General features: G+C 37.5%; 1 protein-coding gene across 1 annotated transcript; it reads right to left on the bottom strand.

Annotated features, from left to right (window-relative positions):
* Positions 1-1,256: 1,256 nt before the first annotated feature.
* LOC136851281 (U-scoloptoxin(01)-Cw1a-like) lies at positions 1,257-15,225 on the bottom strand. Its single transcript, XM_067125269.1, has 4 exons — positions 14,723-15,225; positions 5,725-5,778; positions 4,479-4,603; positions 1,257-1,619 (listed from the first exon to the last, which is right to left on the bottom strand). The coding sequence occupies exons 1-4, from the start codon at positions 14,739-14,741 to the stop codon at positions 1,506-1,508; spliced, it is 312 nt and encodes a 103-aa protein (XP_066981370.1). The 5' UTR covers positions 14,742-15,225; the 3' UTR covers positions 1,257-1,505.
* Between the last annotated feature and the right edge of the window lie 407 nt (positions 15,226-15,632).

Genomic DNA, 15,632 nt, shown 5'->3' with positions numbered 1-15,632 from the left:
AGACAATGGCGGCTGAAACTGCTGCGAGTAAAGAGAACAAATAAAAAACATGAGAAAATCCTGACCTGTTGGGTAGGAAGGGGCGTTGATGTAGTAGTGTCTTAATTCCCCAGATGAAGGTGGATGCCACCGTTTTTGTAAGTGGGTTCGACCCACTGCTGATGAGCCTTCTTTTGGAAATATATGAAGTGGCTGAAACCGCCAAAGTTTCCTGCACAGGGCATTCACCTCTATTATTTCACAAGGACGGTAAAGTAGGGGGAACTGTTCTAAAGCTCGATATCTTGGGTCAGTCAAGTCCATGACTAAACATTAAAACTCTCTCTCTCTCTCTCTCTCTCTCTCTCTCTCTCTCTCTCTCTCTCTCTCTCTCTCTCTCTCTCTCTCTCTCTCTCTCTCTCCTATTTGTCCAAATATATTTATACACAAGGCATTATGTAACCGGAAAGTGCATGTGTGAAATAACTGCAATAGGGAAACAGAGATAACCTTCACTAGCAGAATATAATTCAATACTGGCCTGTTTGCATAAAATCTATTAAACATTTTCGTATTTCTGTTTTTAGTAAATTGACTAAAGTAAAGGATCTTTATGCAGTTTTGGTAAATATAGTAAAAAGACAATACATGGTAAATATGGGTAAGAGTTTTTTATATAAATAGGTAGATAAAGATTTCATTGTCTATGAAACGATAAAACCAGTAATGAACAACCTTAGTATGCCCAAAATATGCAATGGTATCAACCATGAGATGGCAATTGAAGACTGTTCACTATATCTTAGACTTCGGAAACATTTGATACCAGTAATCGACTTTTTTTTAGGTGAATTGCTCTTACATTTGCTCATTCCTATGTTTACTCATAAACTTGTTTGGCTTCTGCTTATTGCGTTTCTGTTGTGCAGAGTGAATGTTTTTCCTTGCAAGAGAATTAGTTTTCATCGGGTTTTACTCTTTTGTGTGCCTACGCTAATCCTTGACCCGCTTCCATACGTCGGGTTCATTCGCCAGTGCGGTGGTTTGTTGGCAGTGTGCGAGTCTGGTTTTTTTGGTCATTCATTATATCAATGAGAGACAGTTTTAAAACCTTATCGTTTTATCAAGAGGTTTTATATATATATATTTTTTTTTTTAGGTCTGCAATGCAAAATATTTGTCAGTTGCACGGGATGTAAGTGCAATATGGTAACATGTAAGTGCAATATGGTAACATATCCAAACTATACCTTTGATACAGGTAAATGTAAAAGCAGTTGAATAATTCTCATTATTTAAGTGCAAAATACTTAACAATTTCCAAGCAAAACACTTCGCCTAATTTAATTTTAACATAACAAAATCTGTTTTGACGTTAATATTCTGAATATTAAAGCCGGTTTTTAGCTGCATCTCTCTACCTATTGATGGTTCACAAATGATGTAATACAAAATCTGAGCTCCACTGAATATATTGCGATGCCCCGCACAAGCTGGTCGATTCTTGCCACAACCTTCATCCCCATTTATGGACAAGGAACGTTGTACCAGTGGTCACAAATCCGGTAGTTCTGGTGGAACAATGTCCCGTTGGGGCACAAGAAGCTGTCAGCGCGGCCACCGCGGCAGAAATGGAAGACCTGTTGGAGAAAGGTTAAAAAAATCACTCTCACTCGTCAAAAAGAGCCGCTTCCCCGAAAAACGAAATGAATGCAGAAAAAAAAATTAGCTGATAGCCAATGCTATTCTTGGACTACCCTGTCTAGGATGAGATTCATGTGCATAAAACTTCCATACTCGCTTCACATAGCTATATAGATGGGACGTCAGCAGCACGACAAATAACCCTCTGTCTCTCTCTCTCTCTCTCTCTCTCTCTCTCTCTCTCTCTCTCTCTTCGGCAAACAGTTGTCGTCTTTCCATTCAGCAACTTTACAAGCTACGTTCACCTACAGATTATGAATCGAAAAAGAGAAAAAAACTTGGTGTTTAATCGTTTGCTTCATCTCATACCGTATGTCTTCATCAAAAATTCAACAGCTGATTTTTTTTTTTTTTTTAAGTTTGGGAGACTGAAAATGCATCAAAGAAAACAGGCTCCTGCTGCTCTTTAATCAAAAATGTCACACTCTTAGATAGCATTACCGTTCGACAGCACTTGCGTACAGCTTACGTAAGCACACTCAGATTGATGACCAGGACTGTCATGTTCCACAAAAAAGAAAATGCCATAAAAAAAATGAGTTATTGTGACGCGCTAAATGGAAACGAGCAGCCATCAATCTCTCTCTCCCCGCGAGAAAAGAAGGCGATTTTTGGGTCACATACCATTATTTTTTATTGTATATTTGGATAGTTACGAAAAACCAAATTAACCTTCCATCTCCGGTGGAGTGGAAGCGCTGGCATTGTCGTCAAACAAAAGATCAGATCGTCTGTTATCGTCCTGTTTGTTGCTCAGCCGGGTAACCTCGGTTCTTGTGTACAGCGATGGAAAACAAGCTGTCATAAGGCTTCCCCCTTTTCTTCTTCTTGCGTTCTTTTTCGTCTTAGGTCTTCTTTTCTCCTTTTCTTTTCACTTTTCCTTGATTTCACTCTACTTTTGACGTTTCGTTACAGTCGAGGCGAAGATCATCAATATTCTTTTCCGTCTCTAACTACAAAGGGAAAGCTGGCCTCCTTTTTCATATTTCATTTTAATACTTTCCAACCAAAAGCTTCATAATTCATCATAGACCCTTGTAGAACACTGCTTTATTGGAATGTCAGTTACAAAAAAGTAGAAAGACTGCAGTAAGGAGTGTGAAAAGTCTGTCAAAATACGATTGTTAAATAAACTTAAGACAAATGATAAAACTGAAGGGTTGTTGAAGTCTTCTTTGGGCATAATATTTAGCGTTTGGGGGTCTTAATCAGCGCTTCTACAACGACTTTGCTATCGCGCGGATCTTATCATTTCAGTTATGAGACCGATGGGGAAGGAAATCAATGGCCGAAAGGAGAGCACAAGTTTAATGGAAATCTAAATTTACACCCGTAAGCGACAAGATGGATCGAAATAGTGAGGCTTTAGACCTTTGCCAAAAAAGTGCGGGAAGTGAATAAAGCATCTTTAGAAATGGTCAGTTGAGATACAGAGAGAAAACATACGAATTCCAATAAATACTCAGCATTAGTATATATAGTCTACAGACACGCATCTATATACATATATATATATATATATATATATATATATATATATATATATATATATATATATATATATATATATATATATATATATATATATATATGTGTATATATATATATATATATATATATATATATATATATATATATATATATATATATATATATATATATATATATTCTGAGAGCTATTTCGTCATGACTTTTCTCCAGGTATTACGACGAATCTCTGACGGCGCAGAATTCCAATCTTACAACGCGTCTTTGTTAGCTTTCTTTCATGCAGTTGTTTTTGTTGTCGTCGTTGTTGACAAACACACGCAGAGAGGCATCACCGTCAATTCGTGCAACTTTAAACTCTTCACTTTTAAAGTCCCATTGTCCCACCTAATGGAATAAGGTCTAATTGCAGCGTTGCTCGGGGCATTATACGAATGAATCACTCAAGAAGCCAGGAAGACGTCTTACAATGTAAGGCAGAGCATTCCGCCTACTCACTCGTGTGATTGTGTGTGGGTGCATGCGTGCCCGCGAGCTCTTGTGTGCGCATCAAAAGAACTTCTTGAATGAAACTTATCAAAAAACTTTCCTATAAAAGAAGATCCGCAATACCGGCTTTAACTGCGCGTTTGTACTTTGTTAACACTAAAGCATATACTGTGTGTGTGTGTGAGAGTGTGTGTGAGAGAGAGAGAGAGAGAGAGAGAGAGAGAGAGAGAGAGAACTGTTGACAAACCTTGAGAATGTATATGTCTGCAGGTGAAAATGATCAGTCGTAGGAGAAGGAATTAATTGACTTTAACATGACTTCGCCATTTAATTTAAACACATTCCCTGACCCACCCCTTCAGTTAAATCTCTTTTCACTGAAATGTGCCATACATAGATGTCATTTTGCCATAACATCTTCCCTAAGATCATTATCGTTATGGTGGTTATCATTATTTTCATTATTTCATTCTCGAATGATCAAAGCTGTCTTTACGAAATCAATCCCCTGGGAGGGTGCCAGCCACAGTGTGCCTAGCGTTGCGCACTGAAGATGGCACTGAAGGTTTTCATGAATATCCCATCTTAGGCCTCTAATAGCTGCAGTGCTTTCTGCCTTTTACTCATCATTCGTTCTTTCATGATTTTTCTTATCAAGCTGTCCAACTCCTTTAAGTCTTTAATGCCCTAAAGCACACCCCTCATCTAGAAAAAGAATCCTTCGAGTGAGCTTTCAATGTGACTCACTCGCCTTGGTGAGTTACTTCATATCAAAAAGAATGATAATGATGTAATCAGTGGAAGAGAAAGGAACTCACCTGACATTGTGTTTCAGGGTCAGCGAAGAATCCCCAACGGAATCCACACAGGAAACTGGTGTCTGGCACAGCGTACAAAGTAGGGTAAGGCAACGGGCCTTCATCAAGGCCCTCTGGCTTCACATCTTGAAAATGATGATAATGACATTAAATCCCAAAGATGGAGATCTACAACTCATGGATATTCACAAGCACATTAGAAAACTATTGTAAAGTAGAAATCCAAGAAGTTGAAAAGAATGCTTAAAACATATTTAGGAAATACTTTTTTACTATAAATATTGACAAGAAACTGTTTACTATATATACAGAAAATAAACAAAGCATACATTAAAATATTATATGTAGAAAGACTAGGCACTACTGTATTTAGTGTCGGTTAGTTTAACAAAATTCTCTAGATGATTTTAATATTTTCTGGTCAAATTTCCCTTGAATGACTATTCTGTCTTACCAAAGGCTCATGTGTTCTTCTACTGACTGCTCTATAATGGTCCAAACTCAAAGAAAGATTGACTAAACTAGAACCAATATCGCCTTGCTTGCAGCAAGGACACTAGAAAGGCAAAAAAAATGGACGTCTATAGGAAATCAGGAAGTTTATCCTTTTTTTCTTAAAAAAAAGGATTATATTGTATTGCTGTTATACATAAAGAATTTGTGTTCCCTCTTGAAAATGCTGCAAGTAAATGTAGCGAAACGTGAAATAAAATGCAATGGATGGGGCATAAGTTGAGATCTCTGCTATGACTCACAAGAGAAACCTTTGGGTAGGATGTTATTAGATAATCATATTATTAATAACAATAATGTGAATGGTATTTGCCTACTGAGTGCATCCTTAGTTAAGCATTTGAAATATAAGTAAAGCAATCAATATTGCCTCTCTCTCTCTCTCTCTCTCTCTCTCTCTCTCTCTCTCTCTCTATGGCGCCACACCCTGTTAACAGAAACAGCTTAATGTTAAAATTCATCATTAAGACAAAGATAAGTTGGCGAGGTTTGAAAATGAGAAAGGAGTTTTTGTCTTTTTTTTGCTAGTCTGGACGTCCAACATTTCTTAATTCACTCACGTGATAATTTTAAAAATCCTATTACTATAATTCTTTGTGGAGCAAAAATATCAAGAGACAGCTATGAAATGGTCTCCATTTCAGTAATTATTCACGGCCTTAAAGAACTAGGGTCCTGTCAACAACGGAAACATTTCTCACGAGAGCCAGAAGGTCGAGTTTCTCGTTCTTACCGTCGAAGACATCTTGCGGTGACACTTGGACAGTCACGGACAGAACGATGGACACTGTAGAAGAGAGAAAACAGCGATAAGTACTGCTCATACTCACTGGAGCTGGTGATTGAGTTACCTAGTAATTGTCTAGTAACTAACAAACTCCTGAAACTTCAGCAGTCAGGAATATTTATGTGTTGTCATGTTTTGCAGCTGAACCCTCTACCTCCATCAGTTTATCATATATATACACACAGTGGTTATGACGCTTGCCTCACAGTCAAGGAGGACAGAGTTTGAACACCCCTAAGACGACAGAATACGAATCTCTAAGAGGACGAAACTACATAGACAAGTTCCATCAAAACAGTGTGTTTTTATTGACATATGTAGTGATTTTGTGTCTGGTAGTTATTTTGAAACAACAAAAAGAATATATATATATATATATATATATATATATATATATATATATATATATATATATATATATATATATATATATATATATATATATATATATATATATATTATATACATATATGTGTATAACTGAATCACGAAAATATGGAACGTGATGAATAAATAGTAAAGATAAAATCCACGAAGGAAAGGAAACGCTGGAGTGCTGCATGCTCTTTCGAGTGTCTGTCGTCCTTTACATAGCTAAGTAAAGGACGACAGACAGTCGAAAGGCCTCGCAGCACTCCAGTGTTTCCCTTTCCTTCGTGGATTTTATTGTTATTTATACATATATATGTGTGTGTGCGTGTGCCAGAAGGAAATTTATTTCCTTTTTTTTGTTTGCAAAAGTTAAATACAGAAGAATGCAATACCTGAAATGGCATTAAATGCTCAGTCTAGTTCAGGAGATATATCTGATGTTAATTTAAGCCAAACAAAGCAATGTGGAGTGTTTCCTCGCTTAACCAACACCTGCTAAGACCCCAAGCATACTGCAACCACAGGCAGTAAACAAAGGGATTTCTTTTAAGTGAGGAGTCGACTGCTGGAAGTTAAAAGTAAATGCTTGTCCGCGGTGGATGATTGAAGAGTCAACAGCCGCTTTGAAAAACACACTTCCGTCGCGGCGGGTTATGCAGGAGAAGTGAGTCTGCTGAAGAGTTGGCACGGACGAGTAAAAGATGGTTAAAAAAAAAAAACTCTCAGTTTCGTAAGAAGAAGAAGAAAAAGAAGAAGAAGAGGGGGGCCGGGAGGTGGAGGAGGAGGAGGAGGAGGTCGAAGTCGTGATGTTTACGTTATCAGCAGTGTTTGTTCCGGTACTAGCGGTCTGGCTCCTGCATTGAATTTTCATGAAAAGGTATGATACTATATATTTTGGTCACCAACGCTTGACATTATTATAGTTACTCTCTCTCTCTCTCTCTCTCTTGATGAAACGATTAGGTAGCATTTAAATCTTGTTTGCTGTTTGCTCTGTTGTAGCTGGTTTAAAACTACTCTCTCTCTCTCTCTCTCTCTCTCTCTCTCTCTCTCTCTCTATATATATATATATATATATATATATATATATATATATATATATATATATATATATATATATATATATATATATATATATATATATATATATATATATATATATATATATATATATATATATATATATATATATATATATATATATATATATATATATATATATATATATATGGGAAACTAGGCTACCAGTAAATTAAGTTAGCCAAGGAGTCACTTCTGCTGTTGAAATATAGGCTGGAAGATGGGACAATATTGCTACTGTCTACTGCCACGCCTATTCCATTATGACATTTTTGTGGAGTTCATGAAGACTAATGTTCAATATGCAGGCTTCCAATTTATGGATGACTTTTTGCATTTTCTATATGTGAATGTACTTACATATTTACTTGTATATTTCGCGGAGTATGTGCACATACATACACACACACACGTGAGATATTTATCAATCGTTTCACTTAAGGATAGTAAAAAAAAATAAGTGATTTCGTTATTGTGTTCTTATTCCTTCCTCAAGCTGAAACTCATTCTTGTAAGCTCCTCTAACATTATCTGGTAACTACTTCGAGATCCTCCCGGGTCTACCACGTAAAATAAGGCATCCAGTATTCTTGCCAATTCTACCGTAGAGGAATGTCCGGGTTTCATTTCTTAAGAATTGTAATACAATAATGAACGATTTTTTTCCATGGCGACGAATCATCAAACGGGAATCACACAGAGAATGAATTCGCCCAGATTCATCCAAATCCTTTTATCCACTATCGAAGTATTTGTTAACACACAATCACAAACACACACAGACAAGGGCAAAAATCTTATCTCCTTTTGGCTTCGCCAAGAGTAATAATGCAAGATTCATCCAGTCAGAATAGATTTCAAGTCCAGTGTCTGAGTTCAGGCTGTTTTTTAAGGGGTATGTCTTGGAATGTTTTCTCATGAGAGAGAGAGAGAGAGAGAGAGAGAGAGAGAGAGAGAGAGAGAGAGAGAGAGAGCACAGATGGGGTTTCCTTTATGTGACACGGCACCTGCTGCTTCGAACGAGACTTGGATGGTCGAGGGAGCTGTAGTTCAGGAAACCTTCCACTTACATTTATCGATAAGGAAACTTGATAGAATCTTTATGGCGTCTTTCGAAAAAGGGGAGATACATCATGTGAACGCTTTTCCATCCACAAAAAAACGGCCAGAAAACTGGTCATGTTTTTTAATACAGCAATTGTAATTCAACTTATACAGCTACATTTCAATTGTAATGAACCAGCTAGAGATTATCAGTACCAAAGGCTAAGTTTCTTAGGTCATTTATTTCCATACGTACAAATTCCTTCCATGTTTGATATATATATATATATATATATATATATATATATATATATATATATATATATGTATATATATACATATAGTCCAGTCAAATTAGGGAAAAAATGAAAAAATTCATAACAAGCTGAAAAATTGGAGAATGTTTTACAGACAATTAGAAATAACATATCAAAAGTCCCCATCCGTCCACCCTGAGCTTCGTCCGCCATCTTGGAAAATGCCAAATTTCAGTTTTTCGCTATTTCCATGGAAACCATTGATCTTAGGAAAATAACTGCCTTATACATTATTGTTCACCATAATATTTTCTACAAAAGATGTTCAATGCATATTTTTGCTATGAATGATAGTTTTAATGATATTCTCGGTTTTGTAACCATATTAAATTGTGTGAGCATGCCCGTGTGAATTTATTCACTTGCTTTTGATCTGATACTTGGCTATTTTTTTTTTTTTTTTGCACTATAGTATTTTCTAAATGGTTATCCTTTTTGTTTTGTTTTCATTTCAGAATATACTTTAAAAATGGAAGGAACCACAGATCAAAGTGAATTATGTGTACTTTATGAAGAACACTTTAATAGAAAGTGAAAATGTTTGTGTTAAGAAAGGTATGTCGACACTTGTTGAAGCAAGTAAGAAAAGAGGAGATGATAAGTGGCAAAAGTGGGTTAATTTATCAACTATTCAAGTACACATAAAATGCAGAAAAGACTATACTAGAGAAAAGAGTATAAAAGCAGCTTATAAAAAGATACAATTGACCAGGAGGAAACAGGGTCACCTATTAAACAGAAAATTAGATCAAAAGAAACTGTGTTTGATTTCAAGAAAAAGTGTATATTTTGTTTTCAAGAGTGCTGTGAAAAGAGGAAAAGAAAAACCCTCTCCATAGACGGCAAGTAGTTAGTAGAGTAATGACCTTAGACTTTGGAAAAAATGTGCTGGATAAATGCATCAATCGTAATGATGACTGGGGCAAAAAGTAAAAGCAATTTTAGTTGGTGTTCATTGTTTGGTTGCAGAAGAAGCAAGATACCATAGGTCATGTAGCTCCAAGTTTTTTCGAAGCAACACTTAAATCCGTCAGGTAAACGTGGACGACCAGATGATGAAGATATAGAAACTGGCTTAGAGAAAGTTTGTTCATATATGGAAGACAGTGATGACTGTCAATTTACTTTGCAGGAATTGTTAGATGTGATGCATCAGAACCAATCTTGCAGGACAAGTGGAAGCTATCTGAAAACTAAATTACAAGAAAAGTATGGAAATGATGTTATCATAACTACCCTCCAAAGAAAGATTCCCATTGTATGTTTCCGCAAATCAGGAGATAAATTGCTATGTAATTCTTGGTATAATGAAAAACTCCATAGTGAGAAAGAAGAGCGAATGAGGATTGTTAGAACTGCAGCAGCTATTATTAAAGAGGACATCAAGTCAAAGGTGTACGACTCAGCAACTATCCTTCTCGTGAGGGACTCTTTAATAATGTTGAAAACAACATACCTGATTCTCTTCAAGTTTTATTACATGAAATCAATGAAAAGGAGGAAAGGAGATACAGACAACAAACACAGGGTATGCTCTGCTATAGCTCATTCAATCCTACAAGCAGTCCGTCCAAGAACATTTGTCTCTCCGATCCTACTCAGAGTAGCTGTTTACGTACACAGGAAATTTGGATCAAGACTCCTGGTACATATTTTACATAAACTGGGATTCTCTACTGGATATAATGAAGCACAACTCTTTGAAGCATCTTGTATGAAAACTACCCCTCCTAATATTTTGCCTGATAGTTTCATGCAGTTTGTTTTTGATAATGCAGATTTTGATGTGCACACAATAGATGGGTTTCACACATTTCACTGCATGGGTGGCATTGAATGTAACACCAGCAGGCTCAATGATCAAACCAGAAGTAATTGAAAGACTGAAAAAAATGCCATCTGCTAGAGAAATTTCTTCGTGTTCATCTATAACAGTGAAACCCTTCACAAGTTATAGTGAAAGTGGACTGAAAAGGATTGAAATTGAGGATCTAAAGAAACTTACATCAAATCCTAGTGAAAAAATTACAACGTCATCTTGTCATTTGCTATGGTTGAGTGGGAAGTGGATGAAATTTAAGGATATTCCACACTGGAATGGATTTATGGATGCTATCAATAATAGCGAGGACTTTGATACGACGTCCATTCTCTTCTTGCCTTTCCTTGATTTAAAGGCTACCTCTTCTGATGCAATAAACAGCGTGTTACATTTTGCATCTGATTCATGTAGAAAAGCGAGTAAGAGTGTGACATGTGTTACTTTGACCAGCCACTATATTGGAAGGCAAGAGAGATTGTGTCCTCTACTGAAAACAGTTTGAATTTAGGTAATGTTTTCGTGCGACTAGGTGGTTTTCATCTCTTAATGTCATTTATGGGTTCTATTGGGTACATCATGGCCGGTAGTGGATTAAAGAAGTGTGGGAGACAGTTTATGCACCTAAATCTACAGACAAAATGATGACAGGACACAGCTTTGCCAGAGCCCTTCTGAGCACATCTGTTAACATATGCTGCATTGGGCCAGCTTCTTTTAGATGGTGCAACCATTTCTGATGAGGATAAACAAGAGGTTCAGTCCATGCTTCAGCAGTATGATAACAAAACATTGACTGCAACATCAGTAAAGGAATCGGCTATCATAAATAGCATTGTAAAGAAATTTAACACTCATGTGCAAGAAGTTGCCTTAAGGGGCAAAACAGCAATGCTTTGGATACAATATTTCAGATGGTGACTGTGATGCTACACTATATAGAGGCTGAAAGACTAGGAAATTGGGAATTACAGCTACTGTGTGTTCAAGAGTTTATACCTTACTTTCATGCAGCTGGTCACTTAGCTTATGCAAAATCGTGCCACCTATACTTTGCAAGATATGCATGATTTACACCAGCATATGCCTGATGAAGATTTTGTCAAGTTTACAAAGAAAGGATTTTTTACAATCAGGCGCTCAAACAAGAATTGGGCTGGTCTATGGTCAGATCTTACTGTTGAACAAACGCTAATGAGGACCATGAAGACCTCAGGAGGGCTGACACATGGGCGAGGGATAACCGATAGTGTATTGAGTCGGTGGATTCTTGGCATGCCAGATACATGTGAAATGTGCACCAAAGTCGAGGAGTTTTGGATTGAGAAGTTCGTATAGTGAACAGCACATTGAACTACGACCTTCAAGGATTGTGAGAGATAATGAAGATACAGAAAGATTTTGCAGTGGTTTCTGTCTCATCCACCCTTTTCAGACAATAAGGAGATTATGTCACTTGCAACTGCGATAACTGGTGATAATAAAATAAACTGCTACAAAAGCTATGAAACTGGATTGGAGTCTATGAATGCCATAACTTGGCAAGCTTTCGGTGAGGTAAAATTGAAGCGCAAGAACCGTGTGTTACCTCTGGCAACAATAAACTCAAGTGTCACAATACGAGAAGATATTGTTCCTGTTGATACAACTCTTCTGTTTCAAAATAATACATACATTAGACACTAGTACTGCTGATCTGCAAGATTATTTTCAGTACGAGCTTGCCCCAATGCCACCTGCATTATTTACTGAACAGGGCATGAGAAAGACCAACAAAGCTGCAATGTATAGTGTGTTCAATGATAAGAGTACTAGTACATTTCAGTATCTGGATGAAGCAGTTTTCATTGTAGATGGAGGTTTTCTACTTCATCGTGTTGTGTGGCCATCACACATTCAAGGACTCACTTATGATGAGGTCTATGAGGCATACATCTCATACATCAAACAGTATTACCACACAAAGGCAGTCATTGTGTTTGATGGATACGGTGACTCAAAATCTAGTACAAAGTATGCAGAGAGACAACGCAGATCACGCACATTGCAAACTACTGATACGATTTTTTACCCCAACACCAAAGTATGCATGCATTAGTCAAGAAAAATTCCTATCAAATGAGCATAACAAATCTCGATTTATCAGCCAGTTGTCCAGAAAACTAGCTGAAAATGGTATCTCGGTGAAACAAGCACCTGATGATGCAGATTTATTAATTATACAGACAGCTATACGAGAGTGTTTGAACTTTGAGAGCACCATCGCTGTTGTTGGAGAAGATGTTGACCTTCTTATACTTCTGACTGCACTGACACCAGAAAGCAGAAATATTACTTTCTTGAAACCTGGTCGTGGAAAAGTGCCTGCCCGACACCACAATTCTTCTGATCTACAAGCTTCACTTGGTTCACTAAAGGATTACATTCTTTTCATTCATGCTGCCAGTGGGTGTGACACAGTTTCGTCTCTCTTCGGACAAGGAAGCTTAAACTATTCAGACTTTTACAGAACAAAGAAAGACTAAGAAAGCCTGTAGATGTATTTAATAGCAAGACATCAACACAGAAATCAGTGGCTGATGCAGGAGAGAAGTTACTTATTGCCCTATATGGAGGTCCTGATGAAGAATTTGAGCTAAATTCATTTCGATTGAAGTGCTTTAGGAGAGCAACAGTACGTTGTAAAAGGCAAGTAAAACTTGAAAGACTTCCCCAACAGCAGAAGCATCAAAACAACATTTTCTTCGTGTGTACCATCAGGTTCAACTATGGCAGAGCAATCCACTACACCCTGAGCAGTGGGGATGGATAAAGGCACTGATGGCTTGTTCCTGTCACCACAGAATTACCACCCGCACCTGAGAAGTTGCTATTTTGATATCGTGCACATGCACAAAGAACTGTGTACGGAACTGCAGCTGTGTAAAAGGGGTCTAAAATGTTCCATCGTATGTGCATGTTGTCGAGGGGTTTCTTGCTCAAACTCTATAATCCAATCCGAGGAAGAACTAATGGATGAACTGAGACTCCCTCACGTGATACTGATGAAAGTGACAATGAAGATCATGAAGAATCTGTTGAACCAGAAGAAATATGTCATGCAAACCAACGGGAAATTAGCTGTGAAGAGCCAGTCAATAATTCAGGTACGGCAAAATCAAGTGTCTTACCAGCTACTTTACTTCAGTGGAGCCGCTAGAGCGTCGAAGGAAATCGTGAAGATCACAGATTTAGTGTAAGAAATTGTATATGTGACAAGGAGAGTATCAAGATAGTTGTGGATTAAGCCTAAAGGGGAAACCACATTAAAAAAACGCGCCTACGTACTTTACCTCATGGGTGGTGTGGAAAAAAGTACGAATTTAAAATATTGTGCTCAGCAAAAAAACTTGATATAGCTTGCAAACTATCACTTGTAGAGTACATATGCATGAAACCTCTTTGTAGGGAATTTGGTGAGCTTTAATAATGTACTGAATAGTCATTTTCGTCAGGCTAACCGTTTTCATGAAAAAGCAAAAAAGGAAATTTGGCGGCCATTTTCCAAGATGGCGGACAAAGCTCAAGGTGGATCAATGGGGACTTTTGATATGTTATTTCTAAGTGTCTAAAGAAGTCATGTGCAAAATTTTAGCTTGTTATGATTTTTTTCATTTATTTCACTAAAATATGACTAAAATGACTGGACTACATATATATACATATGTATGTATATATATGTATATGCATATGTATATGTATATATATATATATATATATATATATATATATATATATATATATATATATATGTGTGTGTGTGTGTGTGTGTGTGTGTGTGTGTTGTGTTTTGCATGTATTTACTTATGAGCACGTATAAAAGAAGTAAAATTTTACGTCAATCTATACATAAACAGTATAATTATGTGCATACTAGCGCAAAACATCCTAAAACTTGAATCTCTCGTCATTGTTCGTTGTCACATTATACTACATTACGTACATTTGAAAAGCAGGTAATGCATGTTTGAATGCAATGAAACTGCGGTAAAAGGGTAATTGAATCTCTGCAACATCTCGTCACCATATCCGAGAAGGTTACCGTGCACAGCGAGTCTTGTTTGGCAGAGATGAAATTCTCCTTTCCTGTGGGACGAGACTTTGTGAGCAGACGCTGATACATTCAAACTACCGTTAGCCACACGGGGTTGAATTAGGATATGAATTTGAGAGAGAAATGAAGAAGAATTTGTTTAAATGTATCTCAGTGAACTATAACTAAATGCTAAAGAAACCGCCAAGTTTCTGATACGATTGACCATGATGTACTTACGTGCAAGTAGGAAGTTCATGATGCAGATCAATTTTATTCGTGCAGTTTACCCAGAGAAGACACAAACGAACTGCACTACAAAAGCTGGAAACTTTCGAAAATCAAGTTTCTAAATATTTGCACTCAACTGTTCAATCTCTCACGCTAGTAGGAAGAAAAAAACTGCGTGGGGACACGATCGCACCAAATCGTCAGGAGTGCGTCCACTGACGGAACCTTCTGCGTTTTGTTTGCGACGTCGATGATCTAAGCGGAGAAGGCATGAACGATTATTGTATAATTGCGCAACATTTCACTGTGCGGTAGAAGGACAGCGGCCTACCGACCCTCCTGCAATGCCACTGTTGCTGTTGTTTTATGGCCATATCTTCCAGTTACAGTATGCATTAGTTACCGATTTAATAACCCTTAATAGCATGCATGCCGTCGAGTGGCAAGTACGTTTCGACGTCTTCTAAGTAACGTACATTACGAGTTAACATTATACATATTAAATCAAAAGTGGCATTTAAAAGAAACACGAAAATGACGTCACGCAAGCCAATACCTGAAACCGGAGATGATCGCTCGTTCTCCTTCACCTCTGACATCCGCCCACCAACCCATCCGAACCCCACCAACGTCAACCCCAGCCGGAGGGATCCTGGAAGACCCCAGAAGCAGGTGAGTTGGACAAGGATTTGGGGGTTACGAGAAAGGGACGCCAGTGTTAGGGAAAGGAGTAAGAAGAAACAAAATCGTGGCAAAGGTGGGTTCTGGAAAAGCCGGATTATGTTGTTTACGCCCAGTACTTGATGTCGGGATTATTATAGAAAGATTGCCTTTGGGGACGATGCCGAGCCATCAACGACCAAGGGCATAGAAAATAAAAGAGAGAGAGAGAGAGAGAGAGAGAGAGAGAGAGAGAGAG

The sequence above is a fragment of the Macrobrachium rosenbergii genome, chromosome 23 (assembly GCF_040412425.1).
Source record: "Macrobrachium rosenbergii isolate ZJJX-2024 chromosome 23, ASM4041242v1, whole genome shotgun sequence".
NCBI classification, from domain to species: Eukaryota; Metazoa; Arthropoda; class Malacostraca; order Decapoda; family Palaemonidae; genus Macrobrachium; species Macrobrachium rosenbergii.
Note: the sequence above shows the minus strand (reverse complement) of the source record. Positions and strands in the feature narration are given on the sequence as shown.

What these genes read in the sequence shown, in the direction of transcription:
- LOC136851281 (XM_067125269.1), bottom strand. An exon ending in ACCGCAAGATGTCTTCGACG is followed by an intron (nt 4,604 to 5,724) that starts GTAAGAACGAGA and finishes ATCATTTTCAAG; the next exon opens with ATGTGAAGCCAGAGGGCCTT. An exon ending in ACCCTGAAACACAATGTCAG is followed by an intron (nt 1,620 to 4,478) that starts GTGAGTTCCTTT and finishes TTTCTCCAACAG; the next exon opens with GTCTTCCATTTCTGCCGCGG.